The sequence below is a fragment of the Erinaceus europaeus genome, chromosome 5 (assembly GCF_950295315.1).
Source record: "Erinaceus europaeus chromosome 5, mEriEur2.1, whole genome shotgun sequence".
Taxonomy (NCBI): Eukaryota; Metazoa; Chordata; class Mammalia; order Eulipotyphla; family Erinaceidae; genus Erinaceus; species Erinaceus europaeus.
Genome location: NC_080166.1, coordinates 122388200 through 122412986, shown reverse-complemented (window position 1 = coordinate 122412986; position 24787 = coordinate 122388200). Strand labels below are relative to the sequence as shown.

General features: G+C 41.9%; 1 protein-coding gene across 4 annotated transcripts in view; it reads left to right on the top strand.

Annotated features, from left to right (window-relative positions):
• ATP8A2 (ATPase phospholipid transporting 8A2) overlaps window positions 1–24787 on the top strand; it is a 641523-nt gene that overhangs the window by 139742 nt on the left and 476994 nt on the right. For all 4 annotated transcript variants that reach the window (XM_060191722.1, XM_060191724.1, XM_060191721.1 and 1 more), the window contains exons 9-14: window positions 4669–4796; window positions 6224–6335; window positions 12486–12651; window positions 19228–19355; window positions 20865–20942; window positions 24328–24416. In XM_060191722.1, the coding sequence (XP_060047705.1) occupies window positions 4669–4796; window positions 6224–6335; window positions 12486–12651; window positions 19228–19355; window positions 20865–20942; window positions 24328–24416 (701 nt within the window). The remainder of the gene's footprint in view (window positions 1–4668; window positions 4797–6223; window positions 6336–12485; window positions 12652–19227; window positions 19356–20864; window positions 20943–24327; window positions 24417–24787) is intronic.

Genomic DNA, 24787 nt, shown 5'->3' with positions numbered 1-24787 from the left:
GTCTTCCTGTTCTTTGGATATATGCCTAGGAGTGATACTGCAAGATCACAAGATAATTCCAGTTTTACTAATTTAAGGATTCTGCATACTGTTTTCCATAGGGGTTGCACAAGCTTGCATTCCCACCAACAGTGTAACAGTTCATTTTTTCCCTACACTTTTGTCAACATTTGTCATTTGTCGTTTCCTGTTTTGTTGATAGGGGCTATATTCACAGGTGTGAGGTAGTAGCATATGGTGATTTTAAATTACATTTCTCTAATGATGAATGAAATGGAACATTTTTTCATATGTTTGTAGGCCATCTGTGTATCTCCATCAGAAGACTGCCCATTTCTTAACTGGGTTGTTTTTGTTATTGAGCTGTTTGATTGCTTCATAGATATTTTACATCAATCTCTTGTCAGATATGTGATAATCAAATATCTTTTCCAAACTGGTGGATTGCCTTCTTATCCTGGTGAAATTTTCTTTCCATTTGTAGAAGCTTTTCAATTTGATGTTGTCTCATTTACTTTTTGTGCTTTAGTTTCACTCGTCCTTGGGATTAACTCTCTAAGTGTACCTTAGATATAAAGGTCCTGAAGTATTCCACTATTCTTTTCTTCTTATATGTATTTTATGTAGAAGGTCTATATACAGATCTTTAATCCATTTTGAATGAATTTTGGTGTTAAGTGGTTGCCTAGTTGTATTTTTCTTACAGGACTCTTTTCACTATTTCTTATAAGGCTGGCTTAGTGATGGCAGTTTCCTTTAGTTCCTCTGGGTTTGAGAACACTTTTATTTCTCCCTCATATTTGAAGAGTAGCTTTATAGGATAGAGCACTTGTGGTTAGCAGTTCTTTTAATACTTTGAATGTGTTACATTTTCTCTGTGCCTCTAGGTTTGTGATGAGAAATCTGATGAGAGTCTGATAATGGTACCTTTATGTGCACCTTTCTTCTTTTCCCTGGAAGCCTTTGATACTAAGTTTTGATAGTTGTATGATGATGTGTCATGGTGTCAGCTGTTTTGTGTTCAGAAATTTGGGTGTTTTCTCACCTTTGATGCCAGTTTGGCATCATGGTAACATCTGCAACTTGGTGGTTGAAAAGCATTAATAAAGCAGAACAAACTGTTTAATAATCAGAAACTTAAAGGTAAGAATAGGGCAGATGAGAATTGAGGTCTCCATTTTGGAAAAAGCTACTAGCTCTGTATTCGATGTATTCCAAGGGGCCCAAATTTTACTAGTTTTTAAAATTTTTCCCTTAATCTCTTTTTTTTTTTATTTATTGGATAGAAACAATGAGAAATTGAGAGGGAAGGGAGGAAATAGAGAGAGAGACAGAGGGACACCTTCAGCCCTGCTTCACCACTCGCAAAGCTTTCCCCTTGCAGGTGGGGTCTGGGGGCTCAAACCTGGGTCCTTGTGCACTGTAACATGTGCGCTCAACCAGGTGCACCACCACCTGGCCTCCTAGTTTTGTTTTTTTTTTAAAGTTTTTATTTATAAAATGGAAACACTGACAAGACCATAGGATAAGAAGGATACAATTCCACACAATTCCCACCACCAGAAATCCATATCTCATTCCCTCCCCTGATAGCTTTCCTATTCTTTAACCTTCTAGGAGCATGGAGCCAGGGTCATTATGAGGTGCGGAAGGTGGAAGGTCTGACTTTTGTAATTGCTTCCCCGCAGACCATGGGCACTGACAGGTTGATCGGTACTCCAGCCTATCTCTTTCCCTAGTGGGGTAGGGATCTGGGGACATATGGTCGTCTGCCCTGGGAAGTCCGGTTGGCATCATGGTAGCATCTGGAATCTGGAACCTGGTGGCTGAAACACAGTTAAGATAGAAAGAAGAGAAAATTGTTAACTAATCATGAACCTAATATTCATATAATATCATGAACCTAAGAATATTGTGGATGGATATTTGGGGTCTCCATTTTGTAAAAAGCTATTAGGTCTATTTTAGATATATTCCAAGGGAATTTTACTTATTTTTTGTCTGAGCCTGACAGCTAACATGCAGGTGGGCTAAAGGTATTGTCTGGGGAACATGGTGTCAGAGTTGGAAAAAGGACTAGAAAGCTGCATCAGGGCAGAGAGTAGCTCCCAGATATGGGAAAAGGATATAAACACTGCTAACTGTGGACCCCATCGATATGATCTGGGGCCCATGTCTATTTATATTCAGTACAGGAGCCTGTGTAACCTCTACATCTCTGTCCATCTGAGCTCGCATTTCATGGTTGTAGCTAGGAACATTCTAGGCTGCACTCATTTCAGGACCAGTCTTCCTCGAGTGGCAGAGTATGTTGACCCGTCTTCCCTTCGGAGAATTGGGAAGTCTCTAACAATGTTGACCCACATTGAAGTCAAGATCCTGTAGAGGCCTACAAGAGGGTCCATTATGTTGTTCCTGAAGGAGATGACCTGTGACAGTGGAGAGTGTGATCTATTAGAGGTTTGGGCTCATCATGTCTTTGTGGGAATTCTGGCATTCCTGGACTAGGGTCCTGGACAGTGGAGTGGCTTGGTAGTGATTAAAAGTGACTACTGGTCTCTTGCCTTTATCCAGCTTTTGTAGTCCTTACTTTGTCTGACAAGGATATCCTTGTAGTGATTGAGGGAAGTGAAATAGGAAGTAGGCAAGAAGGACACCTAGGTCTAGGTAAACACTATTTGATTAAGTACTTTATGGCACTTAATGTTAAAAAAATGTCTTTTTAGGTCTTTCTACTTGCTTGCTCCACTTATTGAGTCACTGCAAACTATTGTGCGCTTTTACATTAAGGTGTATATTTTCCCCTAACTTATGGATGCATGTGCACATGTGCTCTATCTCACAGGCTCTGGTCTGTATCTAGGTTCTGTGGCTTTGTAAGGAAGTGCACCACCTGAACTAGAATTGAGTCCGATGAGCTAGGAAAGGTCTTACCTGAGTGCTGGAGCTGAAGGGTTGACATTCCATGCCTGGCATCTCTGAACACCATCCACAGTGAAATGTGTCGAGGTGGTACTGGTTGCACTGATTTGGTTGAGCTCAACAGTTGCAGGATCAAATTGTATGGCTCAACAGAAGCAGGCTGCACGGGCTGCAGTCATTTTAAGACCAGTCTTCCTCTATTGGTAGAGTAGGATGACCCAGCCTCTCTTCAGAGAGTATGGCAGTCCTTACCATTGCTACTTTATAGTGAGGGCAAGGTCCTGAAGCCTTGAGGCAAGCCTCAAGAAGGCTCGTGATGATGTTCCTGATGGAAATGACTAGTGATGGTGGAGACAGGTCTGGTCCATACTATCTATGTGGGAACCCAAGGATTCCCTGACTGTGGCCCCAGGTGATGGTGTGGCCTGGTAGTGACCAAAAAGGCCACCATTAAAAGCCAGTCTTTTACCTTTTCCCAGCTTTTGTAGTCCATTGTTCATATGACGAGCTAGACTTTCTCCCAGCTGTTAAGGCTTTGAGTGTTATTTGTTGTATCCAAACCAGTGTTAGGTCTATGGGGTCTGACCTCAAATTGGGGAGGAAATACACCTAGGATTTTCGTGGGGACTAAGTTAACCTCAGATTTACTGCTATGTTCTCTAGTTTTGATATGTTCTTCTCTCTTTCTCATTAACTCTGCTTCCTAGACTTGTCATTTGTCATTCATATGTCCTTCACACCCTGTAAATCTGTTTGAAATTTTTCTAGTATATTTTACTGAATCACTCAAGTCTCAAATACATTTCTCTATCTTCAGTTGAAATTCTTGAGTTTCCCTCATAATGGATTTTCTCAATTCTTTTTCTAATAGATCCGCCACTTCTTCATACTGTTGGAGTTCTTCTGTAGCCATTCTTTCTGTGAAGTCAACCATAGTAGTCTTGGAAAGTTGTATTTTTCCTGTTTGCCCATTTTGTATGGCTGGTATTGTTGCACCAGCAGGTGGCACTGTGGCTAGTGTTGAATTTTCTTTCAGTTTGTATATTATGTGGCTGGGGAGGGCAGGCATTACCAGTGAGGTAATTTGAGAGATATGAGACCTACTCTCAGACTGGGTTAGTTGCTTAGAAGCTGGCTTTTCTGCTTGTCTGTTTATTTGTTTATTTTTCTTCCCCATGTACTTAAAGCACTACTCATGTTCCCAGCCACTGCCCAGGCACAATTTCCTGTGAATCTCCCTTGGGCCAGGTTCAAGCCACAGAACATCACCATGAGTTTTTAGTCCAGTTAATTCTCTGCCATACTAGTGTGTCTTTTTTGAGTAATCCAACATCAGGTTTCCCTGAAGTTAGGGGTAAAGTGCCCGGAGATTCTTAGCTCTGAGGAAACAGTGTTCTGCAAGATGGTACCTGGGGTCAGCAAGCACACTTTCTTTCAAAGTAGGATTCTTCTGCTCCCCTTTCCTGTCCACTGGCTACATATGCATGCACTTACTATGTAGTTTCTTTAGAAGTCTCAGCTGTAGATTGATGTGTCTTTTTGTTCCCATTGAATGTTTTGTAAACTTTTGTGTTTTTCTGTGGAAAAAGACTCTTGTAATGTCTGTATTGAGGACTGATGGTTTGAGTTCCAATCAGTCTATTTTACTTGATTCATTATTTCCTTTTGCTTAGCAGTGGGGGTGGGAGGTGCGGTCATTCTTACTCCTGGAAGATTATGTCCAATATCTTTGGTTTAACATTTTAGGGTCTGAGTCACACGGCTGAAATGCAAACAAGGGAAGTATTGATGAAACTGTCTGGAACTATAGAGTGTGAAGGCCCCAACCGTCACCTCTACGACTTCACTGGAAATTTGCACCTTGATGGGAAGAGGTATCACTTTGCCTTTTCTTAGCATTTTGTTGTTTTTATTTTTTAAGCATGATTAACAATTAATAGAGCTTTGGGAAATACCTATCTGCTTTTGGATTTCATCAGAGCGAGTTTCTTCATGAATAAACATGAAAATACAGTGACGTAGATATGAAACTGGGCATTTCTTAAAGCACTATGAATGTCATTGAATTGATTTTTGTGAAGAAAAATGCTGAAGGCTCTCACAGGAGCCTCCCAGCACTAATCTATTTTTTCTTATGTGTCTTATCTGCCAAGTAGTAGAGAGGATTTGGCTACATAAAATTGCCCAGTAAAACAGGAGGGAGGTGTATAAAAGTTATGTGTTTATTAAATAAATATATATCTTTTTGCTAGTATTCTTCTTGAGTAGATTTAGAAAGTAGAATGAAATTTACAGCAATCTTCCTTCCATTAGCACATGCAGTGCCCTGTTGTCTCTGCTGTTGTCTTTGTCCTTTTGCATTTGTTTAATTGTTCGGGAGTCGTTTTGTCATTACCTTAGGTGTAACTTCTACATTCTGCTCCTCTTCTCTGCATGCTTCTTCCCAGTGCTGTCTACTTTTGTGTTTTGAACAGACCTGATGGGGAGGGAGCTGATTATGGGAGTTAACCTAGAATAGCTATGAAAACTAGTGTGAATACTTTCTTGGTGTCCTTTTAGTATGCAGAGACAGAATGTAAGTCCTTATTTTGAAGTTCTAAATCATCATTCAGACTTTTGGCTAGTCATGTAGTCAGTCATTCTTGACAAATTTGATGGTTTAAATTTGTTGCTTTATTTTTTATAGTAGTCTATTAAGTAAAGTGGGTTTCCCAAATGATTAAGCTTTTGATTATCTTAGCTGTTTCACTTTTGGGTGTTGCTTTATATAAGGCTTTTAAGAGACAATTCTTGCTAATATTTTATAGAAAAAAAAACACTTTTTTTTTATTGCCACCAGGGTTGTTGCTGGGGTTTGTTGCCTGCACTACAAATCCATGGCTCCCAATGGCCTTTTTCTTCTTTTTCTTCTATTTTTATTTGATAGGGTAGAGAGAAACTGAGAGGGATTAGGGAGGTAGAGGGGGAGAGGGAGCTTCACTGCTTTAGAAGCTACCCCCTGCAGGCGGGGAGTGGGGGTTTGAACTTGAGTGCATGGTGACCTGTGCACTCAACCTAGTGTGCCACCCCCTGGTCCCCAACACTTTCTTTTCTATAGTGATAAATGGATAAACTTATTGTGGTGATTTTTTTTTTTTTGAAAGTTAAACCAGTAATAATCTTCATTACCCCTGTTCTCACTGGAGCTGTTCTAATTTGACTTACAGAAACATTTAGTTTATTGTGGGTTTATGTTTAAGGGGAAAGCTCATGCTCATTTGCCAGACTATCATTAAATATAAATGTTGTTTCTTATTTTTAGCCCTGTTTCCCTTGGGCCTGACCAGATCTTATTAAGAGGTACACAGCTTAGAAATACTCAGTGGGTCTTTGGCATAGTTGTATATACTGGACACGACACCAAACTCATGCAGGTAAAATATTTCTCTGCTGAAAACAATGCTGATGTTAGTCTCCTCTCCCCCCACCTTTGTTTTTGTGAAGTCGCAGACTTTTAGGAAGCTCAAGTTTGTCTATGAACATAACACTGGAAAAGAAGTGCCTGTATTTTGATTCCTTAGATAGGTTCTTCTGCATTTCTGTAATTATCGGGTATCTATTACTCTTGCTGAAATATCAATGGCCATTGTTTTCCATATTTTTTGTGGGGGTGGAGCAGGGGTCAGACAGTTCTAATCTATCTTCTGGACTCAAGAGGGGGCATTTATTCTAACTTCTTTATTATTATTTTTTTTTACCACATTAAGAATTTTACAGTAAATTGTCTTATTTAACTAAACTCTAGACAATTTAAAGTCAGTTATTTTTAAAAGGAACATGCTTATTCACTTAACAAAGAAAAACTTAAAGTTAAAATGATTTTTCTTTTTCAGTTATAATTTTAAAAATTATTTGTTTACTGTTCACATACAATAATAGCAGATTTATACTGTAACATATTTTGCTAGACATATGTGAAATTTTTATTTGAAAATATGAAATTCTGCAAGCAAACGTGTCCATACCCTTATATAATTTCTTACCTTTTTTTTTGATATCACTTGGTGTCTTATTTTGATTGGTTACTATTAATGAGTGTTGAACTTTTGACTTGTCTGCTTTTTAATTTAAATTTGAAAGCGCATTATTTGCTATATTTCCTAATTAAAATACTTTTCATGATCACCATGCACCAAATCTTGTGCTAGGGCTTGTGGACACAGTAGTAAGGAAGCCATACATACTGATGAGTAGTGGGAATTATAGATTTGTAATATGGTCATTACAATGTGCTGCGGTTGTTTTTAGAGGGTCAGCCATCATAGGTTTGGGTATGTCAGTTGACTAGATACTAAGAATTATACCAAGAAGGACAATTGTAGATGTGGACTTAGAGAAGGAAGCTGTTCTACTGGCTCAGTGATATAGGGAAAGAGAGTTAGATATGCATTAGAATAAATGAGGCTATATAGCCTTCAGTGTCTACAAAGCTGGGCAATGCAGTGCTGACAGGAGGAAGAGAGGGACAGGATTAGAAAGACTGGAAGACCAACTAGAATTGAAAAAAGTTAGTGGAGTTGCTGAGTGACAGGCCGGTGAGTATGTGTGGTTATTTGTCTTTAAGCTTTAGAGTGGAGGGTTTGTAGAGTAGTGATCTAAAAATGAACAATGGAAGTAGAAGTCAAAGGTTGTTGGAGCCGGTCGGCGTTTCAGAGTTGAGACTGAGAAATTAGAGCATTTGACGGGTTTCTGTCTTCCTCTTTTCCCTCCCTTCCTCCTACTCAGCTCTGCCATATGGTGGTGCTAGGGATTGAATGTGGGAGCTCTGCATGTAAATTCCATTTAGTACCACTGCGCTGTCTTATCTTCCTGCACCTGTGTTATGATTTTGAAGACAGATAAAGCAAAACTGGAATAGAAGTGGATGCTCAAAGCTACTGCTCACATCTTGAGCATGTGGCTGAGACATTGGTGTAATGGCTGAGGGAAGAGGCAGAGAGCAGTACAGCCAAATGGCATGAATTTTGTAAGTGATCTTTTTAGACATTTACAAACTTTCATTTGTTTATTTTAAAGGATTCTTTTTTATGAAAGACCAGAGTGCTGCTCAGATCAAGTATAGGTGATGCCAGAGATTGAACCTGGGGCGTATTAGGCAGGAATGTTCTGTGGTCTAAGGCTGAGTTATCTCCCAGCCCTGCAATTGGGTTTTTAAAACATGTTATTAGGAGGTCGGGCGGTAGCGCAGTGGGTTAAGCGCACGTGGCGCAAAGCACAAGGACCGGTGTAAGGATCCCGGTTCGAGCCCCCGGCTCCCCACCTGCAGGGGGGTCGCTTCACAGGCGGTGAAGCAGGTCTACAGGTGTCTTTCTCTCCCCACTCTCTGTCTTCCCCTCCTCTCTCCTTTTCTCTCTGTCCTATCCAACAACAAGGACATCAGTAACAATGATAATAATAACCACAGCAATGGTAAAACAACCAGGGTAGCAAAAGGGAAAAAATGGCCTCCAGGAGCAGTTGATTCGTGGTGCAGGCACCGAGCCCAGGCAATAGCACTGGAGGCAAAAAAAAAAAGAGAACAGAGATGTTAGAAGTCTTATTCAATTCTACTTACACATTTCATATTACTATCTTCCTATTCTGACAGTTCCAGTCTGATAGAAGGAGGTGAAAGAGGATGGAAAGGTTTATCCTCAGTGGGGTGAGGTGAGAGGAGCAAAGGGAGGGCCCAGATCTTGGGCAAGGTTTGGTTTTGGAGTGGTGGGGAGCCATTCATGGTGTGGTGGATTACAGAGAGGGTGTGTATGTGTGTGTGTGTGTGTGTGTGTGTGTTGGGAGAGAACTGTGGCAGCTATAACACTGAATATTTGGCAAATACTTACAGGGGCTTCTTGAGGGTGGAGGATGAAGATTAATCAGCATTTCTCTGAGGTGTGCCATGCTCACCCCCTCCTGCTAAGTCCTCAGCAATACCAACTATAGTAGAATGTTTAGTGCTTATTAGCTGTGAGAACCTATATGTGAAGGCCTTATCTTGAATAGTGTAGTGCCATCTAGGAAGTATCCTCTAAGTTCTCAAATTCAGTGCCAGAAACCACTCCGGACAACCTTGGAAGGCAGCTATGCTCACCACTATACCACCAATGCCTTCAGCTCTGGACAGCCTTGGAATAGTTCAGTTCACAGATCACTTTTGCTTTTTGTGATGAGGTGACAGAGGTCAGAGGGAGCCAGCTCAAATTTGGGCAAGTCCCCAAGACTAGTTTTCAGATTGTGAGTATTAGAAATGTAGTAATTCTCTGGGATTCCTTGCACACTGGTTGTCCTTTCAGGACATAATTTGCTTTTGTAGACCATACTTTGGTTGTACAGATTTGCAGTTAAGATGTAAGAAATAGCCAAGTAACATTTTTTTAAAAAGAATCCAGTCATCTCTTCAATGAGCAAAGTGTGCACTGAGATAAATAGGCAGCTGGGAAATAGCTCTGTGGGGAGAACACAGGACTTTATGCCGGAGGCCCCAGGTTCAATTCTTAGTGCCATGTCTGCAGGAGCAGTGCTCTCACCTCTGGTTTTCTCATGCTTTTTCTCATGAAACCAAACAAATAGTAAAAAGATACAGTATTGGGGCTGGGCAGGGGCACAGCTGGTTAAGTGCACATATTACCAAAAAATAAAGTATCTCAGGAAGTTGTACCCCCAAAGTGTATGATGGGCACCTATCCTTGAAGCTAACTTTGGTAAAGTTCTTTGTTTTACTTGCTACATGCTGGCTGTTTGAATACAGAGTATCGGGAAGTCCCAGAAACATCTCTGCTTGCTAGAGGCTGAAAAAAAAGCTTTCATAAGAAGTACAGTGTAATATACATAGCTGGAAGCCATCCTATTTGTGAATAGCATTTTTTTTTTGTCTGAACATGTTATACTTGACGACAGTGAGAAAATGTGATTGCTTTAAATTTTGCCATTTTTAATCTTCATATTCTCATTAGTGCCTTTTACGCTTGTTCCCTTGTTTATATTTAGTGCAGTCCTGCAGAAATGTTTCAATGTCAGCTGTTTCCATTGGTTGATTTAACAAAGATAGTTATCACATTCATTACAGCAAACGCAACAATTGCTGGGTCTTGGTGCCTATACTATGAATCCACTGCTCCTGGTGACCATCTTTTTTCTATTGTTGCTAATAATGTTGTTAGATAGGACAGAGAAATTGAGAGACAAGGGGAAGATAGAGAGGGAGAGAGTCAGAGACACACCTACAGATCTGCTTTACCGCTTGTGAAGTGACCCCCCTGCAAGTGGGAAGCTGGGGTTGAACCTGGATCCTTATGCTTTACACTATGTAAACTGAACCCAGTATGTTACTGCCCAGCCTCCAGATAAGTCTACTTTTATTAACATCAAGGTAATAGTTTCTCTAATTTATCCACTTTCACAGGTAGATTTTTTTTTATTAAATGGACTATTAATTTACTGTATAGTCATTAACACATGAGTTCAGTTTCATATTCAGTACCAGGAGCCCAAAGTTCTCTTCTGCCCCTACCTCCCCCTCCTTTCCCAGAGCCCTTTGCTTTGATGTCATACACCATTCCCAGTCCACGTTTCACTTTGTGATTGGCTTTCTACATAGTGTGTGTATTGAAGTGTGAATTTTAGTGGCCATTGCTTTTCCAGCCCTGTTAACTTGCCAGAATTCTTGAAAAAAAAGATCAGTAATCAGTAAAACTATTGAGTCACAGAAATTACAAATATTGTAAGCATCTTTCTGCCTGTGTCTGCACTGAATGTAAATTTAGCATGCTCACCATCATTCATTTTTTCTTTTTTAAAATATTTACTTATTTATTTTAAAGATATCTGTGTATATACATGTATGTATGAGAGAGTGAGGAGAAAAACGGAGGAAACAGTCACAGCATCAGTCTGGCATAGGCAATGCCAGGGATTAAATTTAGGACCTCATGCTTGAGTTTATTCCTTTATCCACTGCACCACCTCCCAGACCACATTACCATGTGCCTTCTTATTTTTTAAATAATTTTTCTAATATTTATTTATTCCCTTTTGTTGCCCTTGTTGTTTTACTGTTGTAGTTATTATTGATGTCATTGTTGTTGGCTAGGACAGAAATGAGAGAAATGGAGAGAGGAGGGGAAGCCAGAGAGGGGGAGAGAAAGATAGACACCTGCAGACCTGCTTCACTGCTTGTGAAGTGATTCCCCTGCAGGTAGGAAGCTGGGGGCTTGAACTGGGATCCTTGCACCGGTCCTTGTGCTTTGTGCCACCTGTGCTTAGCCTGCTGTGCTACCGCACGACTCCCCACCATGTGTCTTCTAAAGGACTGGAATAAGCAATGTTTGAACCAGTTTGCTTGTTCTTGCCAGGCGGTCAGAGGTGATGTGTTGTAACAGTGGACCTCTGACGGTGTTTGACTAGTGATAGGTCAGCCTTTACTAGTGGAGTCTTATTTAGAGTCTAGAGAAGTGGCTTTTTTTTGGTCTGTCTGGTTTTTTTTTTTTTTTTTTTTTTTTTTGGTTAAAGTCTGTATAAGATAAATTATTTTAAGAACTAAAGTGAAAGGGAAAAGAGAACATAATGGTTGATCGTTAAACAACATGGGTTTGAACTACACAGGTGCACTTAAATGCAAATTTTATAAGCAGATGGTGGAAATATATGGTGTTGATTAATAGAGTAGCCGTCATCACAGCACTGGTCTCTGCTTTAAGCTGGGTTAGTTTTCCCCAACAGTGAGATATCTAGGCATGCATGCTTGCAAATGTCTTTCTGCTTTTGTTTTACTTTTTTACCTGTTCTGGTTGATTCAGGATACCATTAAACTTCTCCTAACCACTAGAGCTTCCTGAGTTTTCCTGCTTGTTTCTTATTATGGTGTTCAGTGAATGATTTTGTTCATATATCTTGATATACCTACTGGCATTCCATTTTACATTATTGATGTGTATGTGTTTGTGTATGTCTTTTTTTAAATTAAATTTTGACTGTTGTAGGGATAATATGTACTTCAAAAATAATGAGATGTTACTACTTTAAAGAATCTAGACTTTTATGGTACTTAATCTTTAAAATTCTCTTGAATTAACATCTGACTTTCTAAAAGTAGGAACTAAATGTTTAGAACTAGTTGTGTTCTATGATAATAAAATAGAGTAATCATAAGAAGTATTGACATTATGATGTGTGGTTGAAACATATTCTTTACTTTTTTTTTTTTTTTAACCAGAGCACTGCACCTCTGGCTTATGATGGTGTAGGGGATTGAACCTGGGACTCTGGAGCCTCAGGCATGAGAGTCTGTTTGCATAACCATTATGCTATATACCCTCCACCCTGAAACATATTCTTTAAAATTGTAGAGTGTGTCTTCTGTCTTTATTGAGTCCTTGCTGTTCAGTCAGAATATCTACTTTTAATTTTTACTGATTACCTGGCAGGAAAGAGTCTTTTTACCTTTTATTTGTTGGATTTAATTGGCTTATCTCTTTTTCTTCCCACCCCACCCCCTTTTCCCCAATTCTGCTCTATGACCCTCATTGGTTTCAAATACTGTTCTACAGAATTCTACCAAAGCCCCTCTCAAGAGATCGAACGTGGAGAAAGTGACCAATGTACAGATCCTGGTGTTGTTTGGCATCCTCTTGGTTATGGCCTTGGTGAGCTCAGTGGGGGCCTGGTACTGGAACGGGACTCATGGTGGGAAGAATTGGTACATCAAGAAGATGGGTGAGTATGAGAGAGGGCTGCTTGTACTGTATCGCCCTTCCCTTTTTTTTTACTATGCAGAACTCAAGTTTTCTAGGTTGATTGAAACATTAGGCATCCTGTCATGAAGGGAGGGATCTGAGGATTGTTTTATATTCAAAAGGTCAGTTTTGAGCTCCATTTTTTTTTTCAGTGACAGGCAACATTAAAAGAATTATTTGTTGTTAATAGTATCATACGAGATTGTCAGATTATAGTTTATAGTTCCACACCACACCCACCATTAAACTTCTGTATCCCCACCCTCTCACCTCCCAAATAACCACTATAGTTCTCACACAAACTGTTTACTTGCTTCTGTTTTTTCCCCTTTTTTCAAGTTCATGTGTATCCAATATCTATATTCCACACATGAGTGAAACCAGTTGTCTTTCATCTACTTATTTTGCTAAGCCTAATCACCTCATTTTCATCCGTTTTCTCCCAAATGACACAGTAGCATTTTTTTGATTGCAGAGTAATATTCCATGGGATATATATCCCATAACTTCTTCAGGCAGTCATCTGTTTATGGGCATGTAGGCTGCTTCCACTCTTGGGATATTGTGAATAATGCAGCTATGAACATAGGGGTGCATATGTCCCTTCTAATTAGTGTTGGAGTATCTTTCTTATCTGATTGCACTGGTGAGGACCTCAAGGACTATGTTGAATAGTCTAATTCCCAATTTTAGAGAATGATGTTAGCTCTGGGCTTGTAACAAATGGTCTTTATTATGCTGAGGAATTGTCCTTCTATTCCCAGTTTCTAGAGGGTTTTTATCATAAGTAGGTGTTTGAGCTGCATATTTTTATTTTAATTTCTTTATTATTACTATTTGTTTACAGAATTATAAGATAATAGGGGTATAATTCCATATGGTTCCCACCACCAGAATTCTGTGTCCCCAAACCCTCTATTGGAAACTTCAGTGGTTCTTCTAAGGTCACTAATATGGGCTGATTCTATAACTTTATCTATCTACCTACCTACCTACCTACCTACCTACCTACCTACCTGCCTATCCATCTGTATGTATATATATATTTTTTCTTCCCATTTTTTTCAGTGATCTTGCCTTCACTTTCTTCCTCTCTTTTTTTATTAGTGATTTAATATTCATTTACAAAATTACAAGGTAACAGGAGTACAACTCCACATCTTTCCCACCATCAGAATTCTGAATTCCCAGTCCCTCCATTGTAAGCTACAGCAGTTCTCCTAAGGTTGCAGATAGGGGTTAACTATTGTATCTACAACTCTCTATCTGTATTTTTACACATTTGCCCATGTTTTAAAGGTCTTGTATTTTCTTCCTTTCCAACTCACACATACATCTACTACTATATCTAAATGTACCTCCCTCCCCCCAATCCCCCCACACTCCAGTTCCTGATAGAGTTGGAGTTTAGAGCTTTCAGTCATCTTCCCATTATCATTTCTTCCCCACTGGTGTCGGGCTGAGCTTCATTGATGGGAGACAGACGACCAGGGACTCATGGTTGAGCTGTAGGCAGTATCTCTTTATTCATGCAGGACACAGCACAATCTAAGCCGAGCTAAGCTAAAACTAAAACTAAAATGAACAATGTTGTCTTTATATATACTTCCCAAGTAGGGTGTGAACAGGATGTGACATAGAGAGGGTGGAGAGAAAAGTGACTGGTGAAAATCAGGGTGTGACAAGGAGAGGGGGCAGAGCAGGTGAGAATTCTACCACTGAACCACCAGTGCTCTGGAGGGAGGGTGGTGCTTTATGTAAATGTAAAAGTGATTTATGTAAATAGACCGCAGCTTTGAGTGGGATCAAACTAATCTCATACAGACATACTGGTGTTTAAGCCGGGGGGAGCTGGCATACTATCCAACACACTGGGAGTATAGATTAAAATTATTTTTGGGGTGCAGAAGGTGGGAGTTCTGGCTTCTGTAATTGCTTCTCTAATGAACATGGACATTGACAGGTCGATCCACACTCCCAGCCTGTTTCTATCTTTCCCTGGTAGGAAAGGACCCCATTTTCCACCATCACTGGTCATTTCCATCAGGGACATCATCATAAACCTTTTTCTGGGGGCTTCCCAGGGACTTGTCCTCATCTCACCATAAAGCAGCAATGGTAGGGGCTGCCCTAGTCTCTGAAGGGAGGCTGGGTCATCCTGCCCTGCCACTTGAGGAAGACTGGTCCTGAAATGGGTGCAGATATGGGTTAGCTATTATTAAAATTCCTCCAGAGAGAGATGAAGTTCCAGGACACATTGGTGAGGTTGTCTGCCCAGGGGAGTCAGGATGGAGTCATGGTAGCATCTGCAATTTAGTAGCTGAAAGGCAGCAAGATATAAACGGAGACAAAATGATTTATGAACAGGAACCAAAAAGTAGGGACAGAGTACATGAGAATAGGGATTGTAGGGTGGAAAGAAGCTAGGAAGTTCATTTTTGGCATGTTCCTAGGGGCTCACAATTATTGTAGTTTTTTCTTGAGTTATCAAACTATCAAGCTAATGTGGAGTTGGACAAAAATATTGTCTGAGAAGAAAGTGTCAGAATGGAGAAAAGGGCTAGAAAGTTGGATTAGGGCAGAGAATAGCTCCCAGTGTTGAAACAAGATCCTTGAATAAAATGAACAGTTTACTCCCATCCACCTGGTCCAGGGCCCATTTATATATTTATATTTAGCACAGAGCCTGTATAACTTCTGAGTCCCTGTTGGTCTGAGCTCATAGTTCATGGCCACGGCTGGGAACATTGCAGGCTGCACCCATTTCAGGAGCAGTCTTCCTCAAGTGGCAGGGCAGGATGACGCAGCCTCCCTTCAGTGACTGGGGCAGTCCCTGCCATTGCTGCTTTATGGTGAGGTGAGGGCAAGTCCTGGGGAAGGCCCACAAGAGGGCTTATGATGATGTTCCTGATGGAAATGACCAGTGATGCTGAAAAGAGGGATCCATTAGAGGTATAGGCCCATCAGATTTGTGTGGGAATCCAAGGTGATGTTGTCTTCACTTCCTTTCTAAGTCACTCCTACACCTGTTACTACTTCTGGGTGCCTTTCCTTTTTTCCTCTTCTCTCTCAGATAAGAGAAACAGTGCCTGGCTTCCTTCTTCACTCTTTCATTGACAGTATAAAAACAAAATTCCTGGTTATGAACGCTTCTGGTTTTGGTGGAATGGGGGTACAGAACCTTCTGGTTTATTTTGCCTATTATTTACCCCTCTGGAAGTATGAACCAAAATTTTTTGGGGGATGCAGAATGTGGGAGTTCTGGCTTCTGCAATTGCTTCTCCACTGGACATGGGTGTTGTCCTTCCAAAGTAAATCTAGATCAAGCCACCACCATGCTTTCTCTTTGCCACTAGGGCTTCACTTTGTGCCTTCACAATCCCACTGCTTCCAGCTTTCCAGGAATGTTTTCCTTCCCTTCCCTTCCCTTCCCTTCCCTTCCCTTCCCTTCCCTTCCCTTCCCTTCCCTTCCCTTCCTTTCCCTTCCCTTTCCCTTCCCTTTCCCTTCCCTTTCCCTTCCCTTTCCTTCCCTTTCCCTTCCCTTTCCCTTCCCTTTCCCTTCCCTTTCCCTTCCCTTTCCCTTCCCTTTCCCTTCCTTTCCCTTCCCTTTCCCTTCCCTTTCCCTTCCCTTTCCTTCCCTTTCCCTTCCCTTTCCCTTCCCTTTCCCTTCCCTTTCCCTTCCCTTTCCCTTCCCTTTCCCTTCCCTTTCCCTTCCCTTTCCCTTCCCTTTCCCTTCCCTTTCCCTTCCCTTTCCTTCCCTTTCCCTTCCCTTTCCCTTCCCTTTCCCTTCCCTTTCCTTCCCTTTCCCTTCCCTTTCCCTTCCCTTTCCCTTCCCTTTCCCTTCCCTTTCCCTTCCCTTTCCCTTCCCTTTCCCTTCCCTTTCCCTTCCCTTTCCCTTCCCTTTCCCTTCCCTTTCCCTTCCCTTTCCCTTCCCTTCCCTTCCCTTCCCCTTCCCCTTCCCCTTCCCCTTTCCCTTCCCTTCCCTTCCCTTCCCTTCCCTTCCCTTCCCTTCCCTTCCCTTCCCTTCCCTTCCCTTCCCTTCCCTTCCCTTCCCTTCCCTTCCCTTCCCTTCCCTTCCCTTCCCTTCCCTTTCCCTTCCCTTTCCCTTCCCTTTCCCTTTCCCTTTCCCTTCCCTTCCCTTCCCTTCCCTTCCCTTCCCTTCCCCTTCCCCTTCCCCTTCCCCTTCCCCTTCCCCTTCCCTTCCCTTTTCTTCCCTTCCCTTCCCTCCCCTCCCCTTCCCTTCCCTTCCCTTCCTTCCCTTCCCTTCCCTTCCCTTCCCTTCCCTTCCCTTCCCTCCTTCCCTTCCCTTCCCTTCCCTTCCCTTCCCTTCCCTTCCCTTCCCTTTTCTTCCCTTCCCTTTTCTTCCCTTCCCTTCCCTTCCCTTCCCTTTCCTTCCCTTCCCTTCCCTTTTCTTCCCTTCCCTTCCCTTCCCTTCCCTTCCCTTCCCTTCCCTTCCCTTCCCTTCCCTTCCCTTTTCTTCCCTTCCCTTCCCTTCCCTTCCCTTCCCTTCCCTTCCCTTTTCTTCCCTTCCCTTCCCTTCCCTTCCCTTCCCTTCCCTTCCCTTCCCTTCCCTTCCCTTCCCTTCCCTTCCCTTCCCTTCCCTTTTCTTCCCTTCCCTTCCCTTCCCTTCCCTTCCCTTCCCTTCCCTTCCCTTCCCTCCCCTTCCCTCCCCTTCCCTTCCCTTTTCTTCCCTTCCCTTCCCTTCCCTTCCCTTCCCTTCCCTTCCCTTCCCTTCCCTTCCCTTCCCTTCCCTTTTCTTCCCTTCCCTTCCCTTCCCTTCCCTTCCCTTTCCCTTCCCTTTCCCTTCCCTTTCCCTTCCCTTTCCCTTCCCTTTCCCTTCCCTTTCCCTTCCCTTTCCCTTCCCTTTCCCTTCCCTTTCCCTTCCCTTTCCCTTCCCTTTCCCTTCCCTTTCCCTTCCCTTTCCCTTCCCTTTCCCTTACCTTTCCCTTACCTTTCCCTTCCCCTTCCCCTTCCCTTCCCTTCCCTTTCCCTTTCCCTTCCCCTTCCCTTCCCTTCCCTTCCCTTCCCTTCCCTTCCCCTTCCCCTTCCCCTTCCCCTTCCCTTCCCTTTTCTTCCCTTCCCTTCCCTTTTCTTCCCTTCCCTTTTCTTCCCTTCCCTTCCCTTTTCTTCCCTTCCCTTCCCTTCCCTTCCCTTCCCTTCCCTTCCCTTCCCTTCCCTTCCCTTTTCTTCCCTTCCCTTCCCTTCCCTTCCCTTCCCTTCCCTTCCCTTCCCTTCCCTTCCCTTCCCTTCCCTTCCCTTCCCTTCCCTTCCCTTCCCTTCCCTTCCCTTCCCTTTTCTTCCCTTCCCTTCCCTTCCCTTTTCTTCCCTTCCCTTCCCTTCCCTTCCCTTCCCTTCCCTTCCCTTCCCTTCCCTTCCCTCCCCTTCCCTTCCCTCCCCTCCCCTCCCCTCCCCTCCCCTCCCCTCCCCTCCCCTCCCCTCCCCTCCCCTCCCCTCCCCTCCCCTCCCCTCCCCTTCCCTTCCCTTCCCTTCCCTTCCCTTCCCTTCCCTCCCCTCCCCTCCCCTCCCCTCCCCTCCCCTCCCCTCCCCTCCCCTCCCCTCCCCTCCCCTTCCCTTCCCTTCCCTTCCCTTCCCTTCCCTTCCCTTCCCTTCCCTTCCCTTCCCTTCCCTTCCCTCCCCTTCCCTTCCCTTCCCTTTTCTTCCCTTCCCTTCCCTTCCCTCCCCTCCCCTCCCCTCCCCTCCCCTCCCCTCCCCTCCCTTTCCCTTCCCTTCCCTCTTCTTCCCTTCCCTTCCCTCCCCTCCCCTCCCCTCCCCTCCCCTCCCCTCCCCTCCCCTCCCCTTCCCTTCCCTCTTGTCTCTCTCTCTCTCTTTCTAGAGGCGAAAGACAGAGACAGAGACAGAGAAAAGGAAGAGAGGCGCCGTAGCATTACTTCGCCTTTTATGCGGTAAACTATATCGCCATTTGACTAATTTCTTGGGGGAGAACTCAAGTCACTGTGCTTAGAAATGATGGCAAATTCCTGATTCCAATCCTATCCTCCTGCTATTTTCATTCTACTTCCAGTTTCTGTGTCAGTTATTTTTATAAAACTAGTGTGACTGTTCACCTCTGCAGCACACCCCATCTCTTGCTGAGTTTAAATATTTCTACTCTTTTCCTTCAGCCACTACTCAGTCCTAGAATGGACTGTGCCTTAACAGGCTATGTGTTTATTCACATAGTGTTCAATAATTACTTTAACTCAAATATCTAAATCTATACTGAAAGTTTTTAAGTTGGAGTTCTTCTTTATAAAATATTATAACATTTATTTATTTACTGTAATGTGAGATAGAGATCGCTAGATACTAGAGCACTCCTCAGCTCTGGTTTAAAGTGATGCTGGGGATTATACCTGGGATTGGGAGCCTCAGGCATGAAAGTCTCATTGTGTGACCATTCTGTCTTCCCAGTCCAATACTGAAGATTTTTTTGAATGAGCATCTTTTAGGAAGATTACAAAACAATAAAGCAAAATGTAACTGGGTAGAGTCTGTACTATGGAGTCTGTATCTGAAGTTATACATATATTCTGTTTTTTTTTTTTTTTTCCCACAGAAACAAGCTCAGACAATTTTGGATACAACCTGTTGACCTTCATCATCTTGTACAACAATCTGATCCCCATCAGTCTGTTGGTAACTCTTGAAGTTGTTAAATATACTCAAGCCCTTTTCATAAACTGGGTGAGTACAATAGCAGAGACTGGAAGTTGAACTGCTTGAGAAATATTAAACCCTATTTTTCTTTCCTTTTTAAAAATTTAGTAATTTATAATATTATAATAGCAGCATAGTTTCATACCACACCACTGCCAAAGTTCTGTACCCCCCCACACAACAATAACCACCACAGTACTCCCAAAGTCTTAGAGACAGGTTGTTACTGCTTTATTTTATTTTATTGATTTAATAACGATTGACAAGATTGTAGGATAAGAGGGGTAAAAATCCATACAGTTCCCACTGCCAGAGTTCTGTATCCCATCCCCTTCATTGGAAAGTTCCCTATTCTTTATCTCTCTGGGAGTATGGACCCAGCATCATTATGGGCTTCTCCATCAGGAACAGCATCATAAACTCTCTTGGTCTCAGCCCATCATATTTCTGTGGCCTCTACAGAACCTTGCCCTCAATGTATAACAACAATGGTAGGGACTGCCCTACTCTCCATAGTCACTGTTTTCTTTTTAAAAATTTTTTTATTATCTTTATTTATTTATTGGATAGAGACAGCTAGAAATTGAGAGGAGGAGGGGAGATGGTGAGGGAGAGAGACGAGAGACATCTGCAGACTTGCTTCACCGCTCACAAAGCTTTCCCCCTGCAGTTTAGGACCAGGGGCTCGAAGCCAGATCCTTGTTCACTGTAATATGTGTGCTCAACCAGGTGTGCCACCACCCAGCCCCAGTCACTGTTTTCCTATACTCTCTTGGAATCTTAGTCATCTAATTGATCTCCTCCAGAAAAGGAAGACTATAATATATTTTATAACTTGGTCTGTGAGGAGGTAAACTGGCCAGAGAATCATTAGGGAACCTCCAGCAAGGATGCCCCTGAGTCAGCTTAGAGCTGTGTGTCATTGTCCATCATAACAGCTTCCTGGCCTGTGAAATGGGGGTAGTTGAACTTATTCCAAGGGTGCTTGTGAGAATTAGTGAGCAAATGGAGGCAGAATGCTTCCCAGGTGCATGTCCTCTGAGCACTGATGAAATGATTACTGTGGATTTCTGTGCTTTTGAAGTCTAAAAAGTACTGAGGGAAGTCTCATGGGTGTTGTCTACTTCAGTGTTCATTATGTACCAAAATTCATGACAGTAAACTTGGATTCTATTGGAGTGGAGTGTTTTGGCTGTTAGGTACTGGACTTCAGCAGCCAGTTTTGGTAGACTTGGCTAGAGTTTGCTTTATTTGTACTTGATCTTCTCAACCATACTGTGATTGAGGTGCTAGTTGAGAAGCTGAGTTAGTCTAGGTCACAAAGCAATTATCTTAAAACTAAATCTTTGTGTGTATATATACATGCCAAGTTTCCTTCTGCATCACAGCATTTCTGTGCCCTAACATAACGGTATTTTCACCTCCAAGTAGTGCTTACATCATCAATTTCTAGTTAGTATTTGTTGCTATGCTGAGCGAAGGATTGATGGCATATATATTTTTTCAAGTGCCCCCTTTTCTCTCCCTCTTTCTCAGGACACAGATATGTATTATCTGGGAAATGACACTCCGGCTATGGCTAGGACATCAAACCTTAATGAAGAGCTTGGTCAGGTGAGGACCTCTTTGGGGACTTTGCTATCTTTGAGGTCAGAATGAGGGGGAGTAGTATTTGACAAAGTGGTTTGCAAAATAATTATTTGTGAATTTTTGATACCTGTAGAATGATCTAGTATTTGGAAATATTACTAAATACAAATGCCAGTTGGTTTTAATGCACAGATAAAAGTCTTATCACCTACAAGGTACTTGTAGAAAACTTAGTGTAAAAATACAGATCCACATTGTTTTGATTAAAATTTGTTTAATTAAAATTGTCAGTCAGGAACAAATGGCAGAGGAACAGTGGTTAACATACTCAGATATTGGGTTACTGTAAAAAAATATGTAAGGGATACTTCAAAAATTATTTATAAAATAAAAAGTAAAAAATATCGATAAGACCATAGGGTAAAAAAGGTACCATCCCACACAATTCCCACCACCAGAGTTCTGTATCCCATCCCCTCCCTTGAAAGCTTTCCTATTCTTTATCCCTCTGGGAGCATGAACCCAGGGTCATTATGGGGTGTGGATGGTGGAAGGTCTGGCTTCTCCTCTGGACATGGGCATTGGCAGGTCAATCTATACTCCCAGCCTGTTTCTGTCTTTCCCTAGTGGGGCAGGACTCTGAAGAGGTGGGGTTCCAGGACTCTTTGGTGAGGTTGTTTCCCTAGGGAAGTCACGTTGGCATCATGGTAGCATCTGCAGCTTGGTGGTTGAAAAGCATTCAGATATAAATCAGAAAGATTGTTTAATAATCAGGAGCCTAAAGGTAAGAATATAGCAGATGAAATTTGGGTTCTATTTTGGGAAAAGGTAGGAAGTCTATTTTAGGTCTATTCCTAGAGGCCTGTGACTTTACTAATTCTTGCTTGAGCCCGACAGCTAACATGCAGGTGGGCTAAAGGTATTGCTTGGGGAGATGGTGTCAGAGTTGGGAATAAGACTAGAAAGCTGGATAAGGGCAGAGAGTAGCTCCCAAATCTGGGAAAAGTATATAATTACCATTAACTGTAAACCGATCTGATATGGGGCCCGTATTCAACATATAAGCCTGTGTAATCTCTGCATCCCTGTGGGTCTGAGCTTGAATTCCATGGTCATATCTAGGAACATTCTAGGCTGCACTTATAGGACCAGTCTTCCTGGAGTGGCAGAGTTTGTTGATCCAATCTCCCTTTGAGAGTGGGGCAGTCCCTACCACTATTGTTCCACATGGAGAGCAAGGTTCTGCAGAGGCCCACAGGAGGGTCCACTATATTGTTCCTGATGGAGATGACCAGCAATGGTGGAGAAGGGGACCTGTTAGAGGTATAGGCCCATCATACCTATGTGGGAATCCCAGGGTTCTCTGAGTAGTGCCCTGGATGATGGGTGGTCTGTTAGTGACCAAAAGAGCCATCATAGAGGTATGACAGTCTCTTGCCCTTATCCAGCTTTTTTTTTTTTTGCCTCTAGGGTTATTGCTGGGGCTCAATGTGGCACTATGAATCCACTGCTCTTGGAGGCTTTTTTTTCTATCTTTTTATAGGATAGGACAGAGAGAAATTGAGAGAGGAGGGGAAGATAGAGGAGGGAGAGAAAGATACACCTGTAGACACCTGTAGATCTGCTTCACTGTTTGTGAAGCTGCTCCCCTGCAGATGGGGAGCCAGGGGCTCGAACGGGGATCTTGTGCTTTGCACTATGTGTGCTTAACCCAGTCCGCTCTCTCTTTTCTTTTGTATGCCCAATAATTAATGTAGTTAAATCTGTAAAGTTTTGTGTCTTGGAAAATTATATAATCAGTGTATTCCCACATGACCTCCCTTTAATGTATATTTTTATTTTCCTTTTTAAAAATATTTTTAATTTGTGATTTAATAATGATTTACAAGGCATTTTTCTTTGTGATTACTAGTGATTTGTAAAATTATAAGATTATGGTTCCACACCACATCCATCATCAAAGTTCTGTATCACACTCCCTTTCTCTTCATGATAACCATCATAGTTCTCAGTCTTAGAGCAAGTTTGGTCACACTTTTATTTTGGCCTGCAAGTTCATGTGCTTCAAATCCCTATATTCTGCATATGAATGAAAACATCTGGTAGTTGTCTTTAACTTCCTGACTTACTTCACTGAGCATGATCTTTTTCTGGCTCCATCCATTTTATCTCGAAGGACACAATATCATCCTTTAAAATTTTTTTTTAAAAGTTATTTATTTATTTATTTAAATATTTATTTTATTTATTCATTCCCTTTTGTTGCCCTTGTTGTTTTATTGTTGTGGTTATTATTGTTGTTGTTGTTGTTGGATAGGACAGAGAGAAATGGAGAGAGGAGGGGAAGACAGAGAGGAGGAGAGAAAGATAGACACCTGCAGACCTGCTTCACTGCCTGTGAAGCGACTCCCCTGCAGGTGGGGAGCCCGGGTTCGAACCGGGATCCTTATGCCGGTCCTTGTGCTTTGCTCCACCTGCGCTTAAGCCGCTGCGCTACAGCCCGACTCACCTTTTTAAATTTTTTAAAGTAATAAATAAATAAATAAATAAATAAATAAATAAATAAATAAATAAATTTTATAGAGTAGTATTCTATTGAATATATGTTCCCTAAGTTCTTCGTCGAGTTTTCTATCAATGGAAATTTAGCTTGCTTCCACTCCTTGGCTATTGTGAATAAGTAGCTATTAACATAGAGGTGTGTATGTCCCTTTGAATTAGTGTTTTCATGTTGTTTGGATATATGCCTAACCTTCCTGTAACCTTAATTGTGATGGGGTTGGGGAACTTCATGTTTGTTCTGTGTTGTTTTAGGATATGCCTTATAGTCCAACTAGAGAATGCAGTCTTAAAAAAGAAAAATGTTGAGGTTGCCAGAGTTTGAGCTTGTTGTTTTGATACACTAGACACCACAACAGATTACTGTATGGTTCCTTCCCATATCTTGAAGAAAGATGGAAATGTTGGCAGGGCTTCATGCTTATCGGCCTAAAGTGGCAGCAGGCCCGTTACTGCAATTCCTTTATTTGTTTCCACATAATTAACTTAATCAGCTGTTGAAAATGATCTTTAATTGGCCTAAGCATTAAGATATATTAAGGTTTCATAATATACAGTGAAGATTATTAGGGCTATCTTAAGGCAATTCCTCTTTTTTAGATTACTATATTTTTTAAACATAAAAGGAAATACTTCATTTATTTTTGCATCTTATTACATTAAAAATGATGATGGAAAGAGAGAGACAGAGACAGAGAAGAGAGAGAGAGAGAACCTCAGAGCATAACTGGCATTTGTGATGCCAGACATCAAACTCTAGATCTCATTCTTGAGAATCCAGTACTATATCCACTGTGCCCACGACACTTATTGCATCCTTGATCTATAGTTCTTCTATTCTTTAATTTAGGTAAAATATCTATTTTCTGACAAAACTGGAACTCTTACATGCAATATCATGAACTTTAAGAAGTGCAGCATTGCTGGGGTAACCTATGGGTAAGTATTTTCGGTTACTGACAAGTCCACTTGTGTTTTTTCCAACAAATATATTTATTTTTTAGCTGTTCAGTCAAATACCTTGGCTTTTAAAAAAAGTATATATTTATTTGTTCCCTTTTGTTGCCCTTGTTGTTTTGTTGTTGTAGTTATCATTGTTGTTGTTATTGATATTGTCATTGTTGGATAGGACAGAGAGAAATGGAGAGAGGAGGGGAAGACAGAGAGGGGGAGAGAAAGATAGACACCTGCAGACCTGCTTCACAGCTTGTGAAGCGACTCCCCTGCAGGTGGGGAGCCGGGTGCTTGAACTGAGGTCCTTACGCTGGTCCTTGTGCTTTGTGCCACCTGTGCTTAACCCGCTGCGCTAC